The sequence below is a fragment of the Pseudophryne corroboree genome, chromosome 1, assembly GCF_028390025.1.
Source record: "Pseudophryne corroboree isolate aPseCor3 chromosome 1, aPseCor3.hap2, whole genome shotgun sequence".
NCBI lineage: Eukaryota > Metazoa > Chordata > Amphibia > Anura > Myobatrachidae > Pseudophryne > Pseudophryne corroboree.
In genome coordinates this window covers 192,147,435-192,165,166 of record NC_086444.1, presented here as the reverse complement: position 1 = coordinate 192,165,166, position 17,732 = coordinate 192,147,435, and the positions used below count along the sequence as shown (strand labels likewise).

General features: G+C 44.0%; 1 protein-coding gene across 17 annotated transcripts in view; it reads left to right on the top strand.

Moving 5' to 3' along the window:
• The window catches only part of MEF2C (myocyte enhancer factor 2C), a 382,771-nt gene that overhangs the window by 331,505 nt on the left and 33,534 nt on the right, over positions 1-17,732 (top strand). For 12 of the 17 annotated variants that reach the window (XM_063963987.1, XM_063963979.1, XM_063963982.1 and 9 more), the window contains 2 exons: positions 5,035-5,221; positions 13,248-13,295. In XM_063963987.1, coding sequence (XP_063820057.1) covers positions 5,035-5,221; positions 13,248-13,295 — 235 coding nt within the window. The remainder of the gene's footprint in view (positions 1-5,034; positions 5,222-13,247; positions 13,296-17,732) is intronic. The other 5 variants (XM_063963988.1, XM_063963980.1, XM_063963989.1 and 2 more) reach the window with 3 other exon arrangements.

Below are 17,732 nucleotides of genomic sequence, written 5' to 3'. Positions count from 1 at the left end.
GGCGATAGCGATGCGAGGGGCCGCGCATCGCTATCGCTGGGGGGCATACACACGGCAGATCCGTGCTTAAAATCTAAGCAATCTAGCAAGATTGCTTAGATTTTAAGCACGGATCTCTCCGTGTGTACCCCCCTTTAGAGTCTATTTACTAAGCCTTGGATGGAGATAAAGTGAATGAAGATAAAGTACCAGCCAACCAGCTCCTAACTGTAATTTTTCGAACAATGGGGGCAGATGTATTAAGCCTGGAGAATGGATAAAGAAGTGATAAGTGCAAGGTGATAATGCACCAGCTAGTCAGCCCCTAACTGTCATTCTTCAAATCCTTAATGATTGGCTGTTGCGTTATCACTGCTTTATCACTTCTTTATCCCTTCTCCGGGCTTTATACATCTGCCCCATAGGGCCTCATTCAAGTTTGTTAGCAAACCAAAAAAGCACACTAAAGGGCAAAACCGCACTGCAGGTGGGGCAGATGTAACATGTGCAGAGAGAGTTAGATTTGGGTGTGGTGTGTTCAAACTGAAATTGAAATTGCAGTGTAAAAATAAAGCAGCCAGTCTTCAACCTGCACAGACACAATATAACATACCCAAATCTAAACCTCTCTGTACATGTTACATCTGCCCCACCTGCAGTGCAACATGGTTTTGCCCATTAGTGTGCTGTTTTAGTTTGCTAACAAACCTGAACAACCCCCATAGCCTGTAACATGGTAGTTAGGAGCTGATTGGCTGGTTCCTTTTTCTCCATCCATTTTATATCCGTCCAAGGCTTAGTAAATAGACTGCTGTGTCACTAGATTTAAAGTGGCAATGGTTTAAAAAAAGCAAAACTAGGTTGGTTTATTAGCGCTTTAAGGGGTATATGCAATTCCGGACGAATTGCACCTTTTTTTCGTCCGTTTTAAAATTCGACTGTACTCGACAGCCGCAGCCCTCCCGCCGGGACCATGAATTCACCATATGCAATACAAAACGCATTCGACACTCCCCTTGTCGAATAACGGACCAATCGTCGAGTAGTGGGCGTCCCGAATTCGACTTCCCGCCGTTTTACATTTTTTATTAGATCCCGCCAGCAAAGTGAGGCGGACTGAAAATGACGAAATTGCTGTCGAAAAGCACTGTTGTCGAATCGTCATTCTTCAATTGAATATACTTTTGTCGAAAAGCCGCATTTTGACCATTGCAGACATGTCGAATTTTGAAAATGTCGATTTGCAAAAAGTCGAATCTGAAATGGAAGGTATTTTGTCGAAAAGTACTGTATTGCATTGACGAATCCAATTCGACATGTTTTTTTTGTCGAAAATGTCCCGTTTTTCGACTCGCGTCAATTCGACCGCAATTGCATATACCCCTATATGTAGAGGCTAAGGCGCCAAAATCTGGCGGCTGCCTACAACTCGCTGGCTATTGCATTTATACCTATATGTACAGATATATGTCATCTGGAACATATTTATTAGAATATTATCATTTTATTTGTCTCCATGCTTTGATTGCCATTCATTTATAGGCAGAAGTCAGGACTTGAAACCCCAAATCTGGAAGCTTAATTGAATAATGGCTGTTTTAAAATTCTACACCTGGTTTTAAGTGTAGAAAATATGAGGTCTAAATAAACATTAGACCCATATATATGTAAAACCACGAATTAGACCGTAAAATGATTACACGTTGGCAGAGAAAATATTTTTTCTGTAAATTATTTTCTGTAATACTGTAGGTCTGGTTTGGCAACTTCTAAAACCAAAAGTGTTTTTAATTTATCATGAGAAAATATATAATCACATACTGTGTTCTGCAGACACTGTGCAAATATCAGATTTATATTTACTTTTATTTCTCGAGGAGCATAAATAGTATAGTCTGAGGGGGGAGATTTATCAAATCTTGGAGAGAGACAAAGTACCAACCAATCAGCTTTTGCCTTTTGTTCAGGCTGTGTTTGAAAAATGACAGACGTTAGAAGCTGATTGGTTGGTACGTTATCTCTCTCCAAGCTTTGATAGCGCTCCCCCATAGTTCTACTCTTTATACCTTTTTGTTTGAAGATTTCTATTCACTGTGATTGTATAATTAAGCTCAAGTGTTTATAAGCACTTATTGAATGTGTATATTTTACAATTCTTAAGTGGTTTAAAGTGCTTTATGCCAAGGATTAATGAAAATATTAACAATCTATGAATAAAGACTACCTTGCTTTCAGCAGGTAGGTTTCTTTCCATGACACACTTACATTACAGTCATTCCGCCAATGTCACAAATGTTCCAAGGATACATGCATGTTCAGCAAACAGCTGCTAGACATTGCTGTAAAGAATGGAATATCTGTTGACCCTTTCCATGCCTTATCCCAGGATTTATACATTTTGCTTTTTTGGAGTTATTGAAATGTGAACACATACCTAGAAGTTATAAAATGTGCACAGCGCTGCCTACACCATTGCCTGCTGATTATAAGCCGTTCTGTATCACTGCCTGTTGGCTATAAACCATGCTACACCACTGCCTGCTGGCTATAAGCCATACTACACCACTGCCTGCTGGCTGCAAGCCGTACTGTATCACTGCCTGCTGGCTATAAGCTTTACTACAACCTTGATACTGGCTATAAACCGTACTACACCACTGCCTGCTGGCTGTAAGCCGTACTGTATCACTGCCTGCTGGCTATAAACCGTACTACACCACTGCCTGCTGGCTATAAGTCGTACTACATTACTGTCTGCTTGTTATAAACTGTACTACGTCACTGCCTGCTGGCTGTAAACTGTACTACACCACTGCCTGCTGGCTATAAGTTGTACTGCATCCTGTCTGCTGCCTTTAAGCCGTACTATACCACTGCCTGCTGGCTATAAGTCATACTACATCACTGTCTGCTGGTTATAAGCTGTACTACATCACTGCCTGCTGGCTATAAACTGTACTACACCACTGCCTGCTGGCTGTAAGCCATACTACATCACTGCCTGCTGGCTATAAGTTGTACTGCATCACTGCCTACTGGCTATAAGCCATACTAAATCACTGTCTGCTGGTTATAAGCTGTACTACATCACTGCCTGCTGGCTATAAACTGTACTACACCACTGCCTGCTGGCTATAAGTTTTACTGCATTACTGCCTGCTGGCTATAAGCCATACTAAATCACTGTCTGCTGGTTATAAGCTGTACTACATCACTGCCTGCTGGCTATAAACTGTACTACACCACTGCCTGCTGGCTATAAGCCGTACTACATCACTGTCTACTGGCTATAAGTTGTACTGCATGACTGCCTGCTGGCTATAAGTTGTACTGCATCACTGCCTGCTGGCTATGAGCCATACTAAATCACTGTCTGCTGGTTATAAGCTGTACTACATCACTGCCTGCTGGCTATAAACTGTACTACACCACTGCCTGCTAGCTATAAGTTGTACTACACCACTGCCTGCTGGCTATAAGTTGTACTGCATCACTGCCTGCTGGCTATAAGCCATACTACATCACTGCCTGCTGGCTATAAGCTGTACTACAATACATCATTGCTTGCTGTCTGTAAGCCGTACTACATCACTGCCTGCTGGCTATAAGCCATACTACATAACTGGCTGCTGCCTATAAGCTATAAGGGTACGAAATGTGGTGCTGTTACCGACATGTAAATGCCATGATAATGGCAATTTGCACCCTTCACCCAGAATTTAATTCCCCCTAAATGCTCAACACTAAGGTTTGGGCCACACATTGCATTTTAGCTGGTCCTGTTTGGCAGGAAGAAGCCTGTACATGGGCTCTTATGCGGCCGTCCACATCTATGTGGCTGTGCCACATCCACTAGACCCAACCGAAGCATGCTGCAGTTGAGCAGGATGACAGAACGACCGCATTTCAAGTAGAACACATACATTTGAATGTATGTGTTCACACAGTATGGCTGTGACGTACTGTGTTCTACTTGAAATCCGGTCGTGGCACTTGCCAGATCCTGTTCTGCGGCATCCGGTAGAAACGCATTGTGTGAATACAAGCAGTCTCCTTCCTGCCAAGCGGGTCCTGCTGAACGGGACCCGCTAAATCGCAATGTGTGGCCCAAGCCTTACCATTATGCATGAGGTGACAGGTTTAACCGTTTAGCTGAGAGTTGCAACATTGTTTCAACAATATAAGTAGTTTAACTGCCTAGTTCTACTACAATCAATAGGGTATAGAGGTGTATGTGAGAGCTTAGATTTATAATGTTTTTAAAATGCATTGAATATCAGTAGGGGAATCTCTGATGCAAATAGCTTAGAAATAAATTTAAATTGTATTTACTGTATATTATCACTTGGGGATATGAAAGTGAAAACAAATTTATGTCCGGTCAATGGGGGTCATTCCGAGTTGTTTGCTCGTTATTTTTTTCTCGCAACGGAGCGATTAGTCGCTAATGCGCATGCGCAATGTCCGCAGTGCGACTGCGCCAAGTAAATTTGCTATGCAGTTAGGAATTTTACTCACGGCATTACGAGGTTTTTTCTTCGTTCTGGTGATCGTAATGTGATTGACAGGAAGTTGGTGTTTCTGGGCGGAAACTGGCCGTTTTATGGGAGTGTGTGAAAAAACGCTGCCGTTTCTGGGAAAAACGCGGGAGTGGCTGGAGAAACGGAGGAGTGTCTGGGCGAACGCTGGGTGTGTTTGTGACGTCAAACCAGGAACGACAAGCACTGAACTGATCGCACTGGCAGAGTAAGTCTCGAGCTACTCAGAAACTGCACAGAGAAGTCTTTTCGCAATATTGCGAATCTTTCGTTCGCAATTTTTATAAGCTAAGATTCACTCCCAGTATGCGGCGGCTTAGCGTGTGCAAAGCTGCTAAAAGCAGCTTGCGAGCGAACAACTCGGAATGACCCCCAATGTCAATAGTGATGTTTACAGCCTTCTCTCTATGAGATTCTCTTGGAACTTGGTCCATCATTATTACATGTTTCTAGTTATGTAAGTAAATATAGTTTATCAGTACTATGTTATTTACCCTTTCCTTTATGTTATTCACAGGCTGTTCCACCTCCCAATTTCGAGATGCCGGTTTCCATCCCAGTGTCCAATCAAAACAGTTTGGTATACAGTAACTCAGTTGGTTCACTGGGTAACCACAACCTTTTGCCATTGTCCCACCAAACCTTGCAGAGGAACAGCATGTCTCCTGTCTTGACACATCGACCACCAAGTGCAGGTAACCCAGGTATGATGCATTTTGTCGCACATGAAAACAAACAAGTGGGTTATTTGCACAACAATTTTCCAGCACCTTTTATTCCAGCCCTGTGCCGGTTATCCATTTTAGTGGAGTATCGATTGTAACATTAATACAGTAAACAGCGGCATCCCAACATCTAACCCTCCCACCACCCAACTGCCTAAACCTAAACCTCCCACAGCCTGATTAAACCCCCTTCCCACACCCTTACTCCCCCCTGCAGCCAGATGTGTCCGGATTAAAAGAGGTGCCAGACCATCGGGTGCTGGAAAATCGGTGGTGTACCTGTATTCTACAGAATTGTGCAATTGCTGAGCACAATACTAAAAATCATATTTCATATTCATTGAAGTTGGAGGGTGCTGTCACACTGGGAGCTTGAACACTAGTGCTATTATAAAAAACATTTCAGGCCGGTCAGAGCGAAGGCGTCCATTACTGAATAACGTGTAAGTGTACCAGCACACAAAGAATCATGAAATCGTCAAATTATTAGATCTCATTTTACACAGCCATTTTCAATGTGCAAAATTGCTGATGTTTGCACCTTCTCTCAGCTGGCAGCAATTGGATAAGTTCCTGTATGTTATGACTTGTACATCTTAGTCTGTGCAGTACTGTGGTTCACCAGTGGGGGCTGCTGCCTGGACTCAGCTCTCTTGCTCTGGACTGATGACGATCTTACCTGTGAGGAATTAACCTCTGCCTCATCTGCTGCACCTGTACATCAAGGGTTTTATTCCACTTGACGAGTCTGTTGTTGGTCATTCTGTTAGGTTACGGCCACACATAGCGGCCAAGCAGGTCCCGCTGAAAGGGACCCGCTGGCCGGGAGGGGGGTTCTGTGGCACACGGATCCTGTTCTGCGGGATGCCGCAGAACAGGATCCGGCCAATGACACAGGGGATTTCAGTAGAACACAGTGTGGCACAGCCGCACTGTGTGAACACATACATTGAAATGTATGTGTTCACACTGAAATCCCGCTGTCCTGTCATCCGGCCTAACCGCAGCATGCTGCGGTCGGATCCGGCAGCGGCGGGACTACCGCCCATGTGCAGTCTCCTTGCGGCTAAGTGGGTCCAGCTGAACAGGACCCTCTTGGCCACCATGTGTGGCCCTATGCTTAGGGTTCAGAGTGTGCTAAGACCAATACTGGATATGGAAAGAGTATAAAGAGCACAATAAAGGTTTATTTATAGACAGCACATGCAGGGCTGTGGAGAGCAGGGCTTGGCCAAGGTGCTTGGGGGCATAGCCTAAATAAGGAGGTGTGGAGACTCTGCACATCATAGGGGAAGGGTCGAGATCAGTGTGATCACTCTTCCCCCCGCACAGCCAGAGGAGCATGCAGCCACCGGAGTCCAGTACACAGCAGCGTGTGCTAGGCTGGGTAGACACTGTCACTGATAGATAAGGGGGAAGAGGGGGGTGGAGCGAGTCGCTCCTCGAGCAGGCACAGGCCCGAATAATTAGTACCCGATTCCATCCCCTCTCTGCGCCACTTAGCACATGTGAAGACAGGTGACTAAAGAGCTCTAAGGTTGGAGAGCACAAGAACTAATTTTGGATACATGCAGGCAGAATAAGCAGGACACTATATACAAACGTGGGTCAAAAAAAGCAGAGAGTAGACAAAAATAGTCCAAATTCCAGGCATAGATCAGGGGCAGGCTACAAACAAAGAAAATGCAGAGTCCAAGCAGAGGTCAGCAGCAGGCAGCAGAAAAATGTCATCCAGGAGACAAAGCCATAGAACCACTGACAGCAACAGACATAAGAAACTCCAATGACCTGCAACAGACTATAGTTATAATAATGAATCATTTAATCAGTAGATGAGCTTTAGGAGACATCTGCAATGTTTAATTCAATGAAAGTTGGAGGTTAAAGTTATAGGTGGTTGAACTTTGATGTTCATTCTTTTGCAAGTGCATCTTGAGTATTATCTGCCTTTCCACAAACCTAGGCATGTTTCTATTCTATGGAGGTATCCTAATGCTGGTGCATCCTGATGGTTTATAATCTATCTAGTCCTTGTAGGTGTATCTGCCACCAATTGCTACATGTGTGTTTAACCAGATTAACACTGATTCCGGTTTTAATACCATGGGGTCTATGTATAAAAGCAACAAAATGCTTGGAGAAACCATATTTTCTTCTTTCCACATGCACTAATTAGAAATGTGCCTTTTCTTTGCGCTTCTCATCCTGCAGCCCCCACAGCTCACAGTGGGGTCTGTGCAGATCCACAATTTACAGAGATGAAAGATACTTTCATTTAAAACACAACGCCATCACTGGAGGGCGTTATGCCTGCTTATTTGCTTACCAAGCTGGATGGCGTTATGTCTACCTATGTGTTTACTGAGCAAGATGGAGTTATGATGTCTACTTAAATATGTTTACCAAGCTGGATGGCATATTGTCTACCAATATACTTAATATGCTGGATGTAGTAATGTCTACCTGTATACTTACTGAGCTGAATGGTATTATGTTTACCTATATGCTCACCAAGCTAGAGAAATGCTTTCTCCCACAATGCATTGCATTGCTTGACTCTTCTGCAGCTAGTGTGTGCCCAGGACGCCTGTTCTGCCCATGTGCACTCAGATACTCACACACTCTTGTGAGAGACGTCAAATAAAAAGGAAAGTTTATTCTATGCAGGGACAGGTGTTTTTGATTAGCGCCGTCCCAGCAGGTATATATTGGTAAATATGATGGTCACAAAGTGGAAGATTACAATAAAAAATGCTGATTATAATGTTCACCGTCTTCTTAAATAGACCCCTAGGTCTAGTATGGCACTATTGTTGTATTCAAAAAGGTTCTCTAGCTGCTTAAAACCAGGTGAAATGCAGGCTTGAAATCAGCCAGCCACAGAACCTGTGTAATTAATGAGTATGGTATGGTAAGCAGGGCCGCAACTAGGGGGGGCTAGGGGGGCATGCACCCCAGATGCATGATTTGAGGGGGCGCTGAGGAGTTACAGAGAAGCAGGGTTTTTTTAAATTTGTTTTTTACCAACAGTTCTGTTTTGCTCCAGTGAGACAGCAGACAGCTCCCGGGGTAGTGTCTCTGACCCACCTTTCTGCCCACAGCTGGCTCCGATGCTGCGCAGTACCTGGGATCTCTCCTATGCCGGCTACTGTCTTAAACTCTCCTCTTTGCCATGCAGTGCTGCGACTAGTGTGCGGTACACAGTACAAGCTATAGAGGAGAGCTGTTGGTGCTGTGTATTTCAGCAGGCTATGATCCCGGCTGCCTGCCCAGCACCAACTGATAACAAGCTGCCGGCTACACACCATTGAGAGGACAAAGGCTTTTGCTTGTTAACAGGTGCAGTTTCCGATATTACAGAAATGAAAGGCTCACTTTGCTAGCTATCTACATGACAGTGGAAACTAAGAGCCTGGAAACCTCCAACTCTCAGCGAGTATCACTACAGCAACTCTGTGGTGAGTTTAAAGACAGACTTTATTATCTGCACTGTGCTCCCAGTTAGCAGTATCAACCTCCGCTTTGCCTCCCAGATGGGGGATTTGGTGTAGCTTATAGGGGGATGTGGTGTAGTGATGTAGTATACCATATAGGGCATAGGCGTGCGCAGCTTATTTTATTAGGGGGTGCACCACAGGAGGGGTGTGTCTAACACTGCCTTATGGGCATGTCTATCACTGCCCAGAGACATGTTTAGCACTATTTTACATTCTCTCAGTAAAATCACATGGCTTAATCTAATTTTTCCCTAGTTAGTTCCTAATAATAACGTAGATATAATACAGCGGCCGGTACTGATTGTCTGCTACGGCATAACCCTGAGTCCTAGCTGCACCCTATCGCTGCTTACACTTCCCCAACCTATCCCTGACCCAGTGACGGAACTAAAGAGTGGTGGGCCTAGGTGCATATGCATTCCCTCCCCGCCCCTTGCACCCCCAAGCACCTACACCGTAATTTTGAGTGAGACATTCTGAAAAGTATGGGAGATGTTGGGAGCTGAACATTTGAGTTTTAATGTAACACAAGTACAGTTTAAAATATACACATGCCATCAGAGCCACATCTGACTCTTTCTATGCCATCACACTCTTCCTCCGCAGGACACCAGCATTTGTCATACGTGTCCCCATGCTCACAAGCTACTGACAGTAGTGCCCCTTACTCCCTTTATGCCACACAGTACGATCCAAATACACATTATGCCACAGAGTATGATCCAAATTCACATTATACCACACAGTATGATCCAAATACACATTATGCCACAGAGTATGATCCAAATTCACATTATGCCACAGAGTATTATCCAAATTCACATTATGCCACAGAGTATGAGACGAAATTCATATTATGACACATGGTATGAGCCAAAATTCACATTATGCCACACGATATGAGTCGAAATTCATATTATGCCACACGGTATAAGCCAAATTCACATTATGCACAGAGCCAGCCCTAATCAATTTGATGCCCTAGGCAGATTTTGGCTGGTGCCCCTAGCACCGCCACTACAGATGTAGCCAGCCCCATCTTTGCCGCAGTGCGTAACCACGGGCATACGCATCGCGGCAAGCTGCACTGAACGCTGTGTTGCAAATAGTTGCAGCCAGCATTTGCTCCATAGAAGTCTATGGCATGTGCGTGAATATACACGTGTGCATCATAGACTAAGGCACACTAGTCACGCCATCCATGCCGCAATGATGGATGAGCGTGGCAACATCTGTAGTTCCGCCTCTGACCCAGCACAGCACCCATCATCCAGCACGACCATGAAGCCTTACCCTGCTGGAGTAGACAGTGGTAGAAGTAAATGACTGCAGGTCAGGTGGCACCTCGACCACCGAAAGAGAAAGGGGGAGATAGAGAGATTCCCCCCAGAAGAGGGGGGGGGGGGATAGGCAGAGAAAAGGAGGGAGAAAGAGAGGGGGTAAGATGCGGAGAAGGAGAGAGACAGAGGGGCCCATTTATCAAAAAATATTTGTGGCTATGTCCCCGAAAAACACGCGCTTTCAGAAATTAGCCGCAAATATAAGGTTTCCCTGGTATGTATAAAGAAGGGATTGCAGCAGGTATCGGAGATACCTGCTGCGATCCCTCCATTTCCCCCCGCAGCCGCATCAACCATAGGTTTCTATGGGGGATGCAATGCTGCACAATGTATCCTGATATTGTTCCCCGCAGCTACTGCAATATTTGACTGCAATAGCCCATTGTATCCTATGGGCTACAGATCAGGGGAAAGTGGATCCGGCTGGGTTCCCCGAGAACCTTCCGCCAGAAATGCCTCAGTGCATCGCATATTGCAATAGGATCCTGGGTGGTAAGATCCCACCCAGATCACATTCAATATGTAATCCATGACAAATGGGCACCATAGAGAGAGAGAGAGTAAGGGGGACAGAAAGGAGAGAGACCTATAGAGGGGGGGGGGGGGGTGGAGGGAGAGAGAGGGAAAGGTAGAGAGGGAGAAGGAGGAAAAGATAGGGCGAGAGGGGGACGAGAGAGGGGGAGGGAAAGATAGGGAGAGAGAGAGAGAGAGAGGTTTCATGAGAATGGCAATATAGTAAAAATACACTGATACTTACCACACTGTGTCAGTTTCCGCATGGGTAGGGAGGGTGCCTGCGGCTGCTTTGTGCTTCTTCTGTCATGCTGCGGTACTAGTCACACCTGTTCCAGCCAGGAACAGTGTTCCTACTGCTCCTCATGGATCATGGGGGTCATTCCAACCCGTTCGCACGCTGCACTTTTTCGCAGCCGTGCGAACGGGTCAGAACTGCACGCATCGCTGCCTGGCGACGGGCGTCGCCGGGCAGCGATGAGAAAAACGAAGAAAGTGTTCACAGCGGCGAACGCAAGAAGATTGACAGGAAGAGGCCGGCTGGAGGCGTCCACTGACCGTTTTCAGGGAGTGTCCATCCGAACGCAGGCGTGCCCAACCGTTTCCAGGGAGGGATCCTGACGTCAGCTCCGTCCTGGATGATCGCAGCGGGTGAGTAAGTCCAGAGCTGTGAAGAGACGGCAAAAACTTTTGTTTGTGCAGCCCACTGCACAAGCGTTTGCAGCCCTGCACAGCGATTCCAACCCCCCTCCCCCCCCCCCTATAGGCGGCGACTACCTTATCGCAGCAGTGCAAAAAGTAGCCTGTTGCATTCAGGTCGGAATGACCCCCCATGTACGCTATAGCAGAGATAAAACAGGGGGTGGGGTCAGAACCTCGGGGCCCCTCAGAACCTTGGGGCCGGGCACGGGTGTACTCTGTGCCCCATGTTGCCGAGTCTGCTGACACACACACCTACACACACACCTCTTACCTTCTCCTTCCTGGCCGGGCTCTATGGGATGGCTGCTGAGAGAGATCCACCTGCACCAGCAAGAGAAGGCAGGGCTGCAAGTGCACATACTGTAGATCGCCGGGCCCAGGGAAAGTTGGGGGTGTGGCCTAATCGCGGACCCTCGTGACCACGCCCACTTTTAGAAAACTCCATCCAAATCAGCAGGAACTGCCCGGCCGGGAGGAGGAGGAGCACGGAACCTCAGCGCAGAAACTCACAGCTGCCCGAGTTAAGCTGAGCTGGACCTATGCTGGCCAATGGCTCAGCATGCTGTATATCCTCTTGCACTGCCTGCTGCCGCCGCAGCAGAGGGGGGAAGTCACACAGCCACTCCACTGTGCTGCAGCTGGCGTGGCGTGTGGGGGTGCCGCACATTTGGGGGTGCCTGTGCGCACCAGGCACCCCCCGTGCGCACGCCTATGATATAGGGTACAGTATGTAGTGTAGTAATGTATTACAGTATATAGGGGCATGTAGTGCACTGATGTGGTGTAGCATATACAGTAAGGGGATGTAGTGTAGTGATGTAGTGTAGCATATAGGGTATGTAGTGCAGTGTATAGGGGCATGTAGTGTAGTGATGTAGTTCAACGTGCAGGGTATGTAGTATAGAGAATGTAGTGCAGTGATGAAGTGTTATGATATACTGTAGTGCAGTGATATAGTGCAATGTATGGGGGGGCACAGGGGGGCATGTAATAGAACACGCTGCTGGGGGGGCATGTGGCGCTTAGGGAATTTGGGGCACATAGAGGAATATTGTCCAATAGTATCCCCTTTTTTAAAAAATTTTGATAATCTGATTACTTTAGTATGACGGATGGTTTGTTAGTTTTTATTTATTTATTTATTTTTTGGGGGTGGGCGACACCAAATTACTGCCTTGCCTCGGGTGACGAAAATCCTAGTTTCAGCCCTGTGTAGCCTACATATACACAGTACAAGAGAATGTGTATACCAGGAAAAAGCATTGTATGCTTCCTCCTGCAGTAACTCTGTGCCACTACTACTTACGCAGATGATCAGATGTGTCATTCAGTGACTGCAGAAACTAGGGCACCGTTATTGGTCAGTGAGAAGGCGTGTGCTTCCTATGACTGAATGAAGAGCAAAAGAGTGCAAGGGGTAAATTTACTAAAGCTTCTAAAACAGAGAATTGGTGATGTTGCCCCTAGCAACCAATCAGATGGTGTCTATCATTTCTCTATTGCCTTTTAGAAAATGATAGACAGCATCTGATTGGTTGGTGTGGGCAACATCGCCAATTCTTTGTTTTAGAAGCTTTAGTAAATTTACCCCCCCAGGTTTTGAGATGTTGGACAGCAATCCATTACTAGCAATGAATTTCAAGAATCTGTACATGAGAGTATACTGCAGTATATACAGTATTGCAGTGTATTATATATTCTGGTACTCTTTACAATTTAATGAAATTGTATTGATTCTACAGGCAGTATCTTGCTTGTAAAAGCATTATAAGATTTAAATATGGTCTAAATTTTGCTAGACCTCTGGAATATTTTTATTACTGTCACAAAAAATGACAAAGTGGTCTCAGTAAAAATTCATTTAATGAACCAAAGTTTTATGGAAGTTAAGATGTGGTGGCATCTGTGGTAAATTGCAGCAGTGCTGACTGCCGATTTTTCTTTAATTCTTAGGTGGTCTGATGGGTGGGGACCTCACAAGCGGTGCAGGCACCAGTGCAGGTAAATGATAGAGTTCCATATTTTCCAAGTTGTGTAACTTTCACTAATTACTATAAACGTAAAATAACACCCCCACCACCACCCGAAAAAGAATTTTCATTGTTTCAGATAATTAAAAGAGCCACTAAATCTAACATTCAGATTGACCCAAACTGAGAATGTATATGGTGGCAGTTACATGTGCACACACGCACGCACGGACGCACACGCACGGACGCACATGCAAATGTACAGTAACTGGAGTTATGTCAGCCTCAGTATATGTATGCTAGTTTCCACCCCGTCAAATTAACAGTAATGTCAGCACTGGCGTGCCCAAATGGCGCATCACTTGAATTGCTCCATCGGGCACCACCAGCTCGCTAAACACTTGAATTTCCCCCTGCAGAGGTGAGGAGCAGCATTAGCCTTTTGTTTTATATATATATATATATATATATATATGTGAACCCGGCGCCTTTTGTGTTGTGTGGTATATATATATATCCCCTCTATTTCACTCTGGGTGTTGCCTCCGTATGCTGGTAGAGTCCTGTTAGCTTACACATGTAACAAGGTAGAGGGCACTTGCCATTTCCACCAATATAGTAAATCTACCAGTGCCATAAAGGTCCCATAGTGGCCCTTCGTCAAGGCTAATATGATGTCACAGCCACGCAAGTGGAAAGACAGCTATGTGGTTATGAGGTCTTACTAGCCTTGACAAAGGTCCTGGTGCCAGTATGCCAAGTAATATAAACCAAGTAATATAGGAACAGAGAATTTGATGGCAGCTAAGAACCACTTGGCCCATCTTGTATACGCACACACACACTGGGGTTTATTTTTGTTGGAAGTCAGTTAATCTACCAGTATATTTTTGGATTGTGGGAGAAAACTGGAGTACCTGGAGGAAACCCTTGCAAGCACGGGGAGTATATACTAACGCCACACAGTTATGGCCATGGTGGGAATATTACCCTAGTCTGTGTGGTAGGGATTATAGATTATAAAGTCCACTCAGAAAGAGCTGATGTGAACAATGAAGTATTCTCTATAAAGTACTGCAGGAATTAAAAAAGCCTGACCCAATAAAATACAAACATTTTATTTTTGTTTTCTGTATTATTTATCTTAAGTACTGAAACCAGTTTGTTTAGTAGTGTTCGGATATCTACACATATATAGGAATACTCGCCAAATTTAGATTATATCAGCGACATTTTCATAATGTGAAATTGTCATTTCAATGATTACATTTGTAAATTTGCATCGCTGAAGTTTTGCTGGGTTCTCAAGAATAGTCCTTATTATCTAATATGCAGAGACTTGCTTTTTTTGACACTGTGAAAGATTTGATCAAAAGCCAAATGAACAGACAAGTTCATTTCAAAGTTTAAATTGTCTGCCTAATAACATATCTGAACAATACATCTATTTAAGACTGATGTATGTCTTCAGTGCAGTTTCAGAAATGGCAAATGTTGTCTTTGTTCAGCCTCTCTCTAAATAACAGAGCCCTGTATTATCCATATTTAATAGGTTCACATAAGTGATATAATCATGTGCTATAATCCTGCAGTTCATGATCTTTGCTAAATTTGGAGATTTGTTGGGTTTTTTTTTGTCTCGTTTTCAATTTCCATAGAAACGAACACATATGTGAGAACTGTGTGTCGATAATGTTTGTTATAATTCTATTGCTATATAATATGTTACAAAATACACAAGTATATTTGACATACCCAGTTTCATAATCAGGCAGTGGATAGACAGGTAGTTGAAGTATGCAATCAGTTCGGAATGCCTGGTAATTAACACATTTCAAATATTAAGGGATACAGCATCCAGGAACCATAGAACTAAACTATTAATGAATCACATTATAAAAGCCAAAACAGGAAGAAGATGACTTTCTGGTGGCTATGTGATAGCCATGTTATTTGTGGGTATGTGCCCTTACTGTTCTGACCTCTGAAGATGGGAGACCTACCTACTAGGTAAAGACTTTATCATAACCTTCTGTAACTGTGATCAGGAATTGTGTGTCAGGATGTGCCAGAGTGGACAGAGTACCCGTCGTGAAGTATAGCATTAATCAACACTTTTTACAAAGAGAGTCTGTTAAGAGACTCTCACCTATTGAAATTATAGTTGAAAGAAAATAAAAGGTATCTCACTTGGAACCTTAGCTAAAGATAACCAGTTATTCAAGCAATCCCATCCCACAGTTCTAAGTGTATAGTATTTTGTGGTAGTTTGAGTCCTCAAAGGTGGCTTTGTTATACGCTGTACAGTATTTATACACATTAATATAAATATTATATTCAATATAAATATTTAAACATATTTTTGTTTGAATGACTTATACAATGGTGTCTTGCATTTTTAACAGAACAGTGATATTACAAGCCACAGCAGACTGTACTAATAATAATCTATCTTTATAAAATGTTAATTTCTAACTAGTGTCCTACTTCTTACTGTATTGGTTACTTTGTTTTTATATACTTATGATTCTTTACAAAGGCTTTTGTATTGACCAATGATGAAGTATTATATAATTAAATAACCTAATATAATTAATAGTAATCTAGAGCATTTCTGCCCACCCTCCCTCCACTCCCTTCACTCTTTTTCCGATTACTGACTCCACTCCCTCCAGGTTACATAATTTCATACTTGCTTTTTGCCCCTTCACCTGGAACTCTACTGGCAAGTTAGACTTTTCACAAGTCTCAACAGGTTCAAACATTCGCACAAAAGCCACCATTCCTCCCCCTATTTATCCAGTCCTCTCTCCTCCCCTATCCTTTGCTTCTCCCCAGTTTACCCTCCATCTGTTCACTACTTCTCTTAGCATGTAAGCTTTCACAGGCAGGGCCCTCCTTCTTCATGTTCCTCGCCAGCACTGTCCTTGCTTCCGGTGTTCCTTGTCCATTGTGTTCTTGTCTGTATTAGCGACTGTGACTCTATGTGTTTGTCCCTTGTTGGATGCCAGCTCAGTGTGTACTAAACTGACTTCTTCTTCCATTGACTCACCTCCACTTGCATGACAAAATACAGGGCCTGATGCAGAGATGCATCCAGGAGTGATCGCTGATGCGACTTCAGTCGCAGCAGGATCTGAGTGCATAAGTAAATGCCACCGAAGGGATCTTTTGGGAAAATAATAATTATTGCGCATGTCAGGCGGGCCATTGGAAGTCTAAGAAAGGTTTCTCAGACTGTCTGCCAAAACTCTCCTGCCGAAGCCAGTTAAACTTAATATGCATCCAAAGATCCATGTACTGGTTTCAGCAAGCACACAAAATGTAGGCGACTTGCCTCTGTTTTGAAGAACGTTCCCTGTCTTCTCCCCCAGGCACCTGCAGCATGTCAATCATGTGGCGGCATCCACGGCACTGTGACCAGGGTTGCAGTAACATCACAGCATGTGTGCACTGCGGCCCAGCAGTAGTCCCATAACAAGTGGTCATTTGTGATCAAATTGGGACTGTGGAATCCCTCTCCTTTGAACAGTGGTTTTCAGTGACAACGCCTATCTGGTCAATTTCCACAATGAGTCCCCCAATGCTCTAATCTGCATTATTGCTCTGTTGTTCCAAAGATATGTCATCTTACAGTTACTGTACTATTGATATGTCATAATTTACTGATACTGTGTATCAGGATTAGTTGGTTTAAATCAAATTGGTTAAAACCAATTTTTTTTCTATTTTAAACACTGTTTTTTTTTTATTATGCTGTGACTACAGGCACGGTGCTATGACTTCTGGAAAAAAAAAGCCTATTATACTAAAAAACAAGCATTTTTAATCCAAATGTTTAATGTCAGTGGCATGTCCAGTGCTAATACTTAACACCTCGTGTGTGTGTGTGTGTGTGTGTGTGTGTGTGTGTGTGTGTGTGTGTGTGTGTTCTCTGACAAGTGCTTTTGCATTTTCCACTTTGTATTCAGATTATTCTATTTAGATTGATTTAATTATAATAAGTAATAAGTAGGACCAATGCTTAACATTTACACTGTACTTGTTGTTCTTATTTTCAATTTCATCTATCTCTGAGTGTAATATGTTTAGTCTATCTACATAAGGGGTGGGGAACCTTTTTTCTACCAGGGTCCATTTGGATATTTATAAAATCCTTCGGGGCCATACAAAAATTATCAAGTTAATAATTAGCCTGCCCCCATTACATATGCCCCCAGTAGTTATGCCCCAAGTCAGTAGTTATGCCCCCAGTCAGTAGTTATGCCCCCAGTAGATATACCCCCAGTCAGTTGTTATGCCCCAGTAGATATGTCCCCAGTACATATGCCCCCAGTCACTTGTTATGCCCCATTAGATATGCCCCCAGTCACTTGTTATGCCCCATTAGGTATGCCCCCAGTCAGTTGTTATGCCCCATTAAATATGCCCATTATATATGACCCCTAGTAGCGCTGCTGACACATAC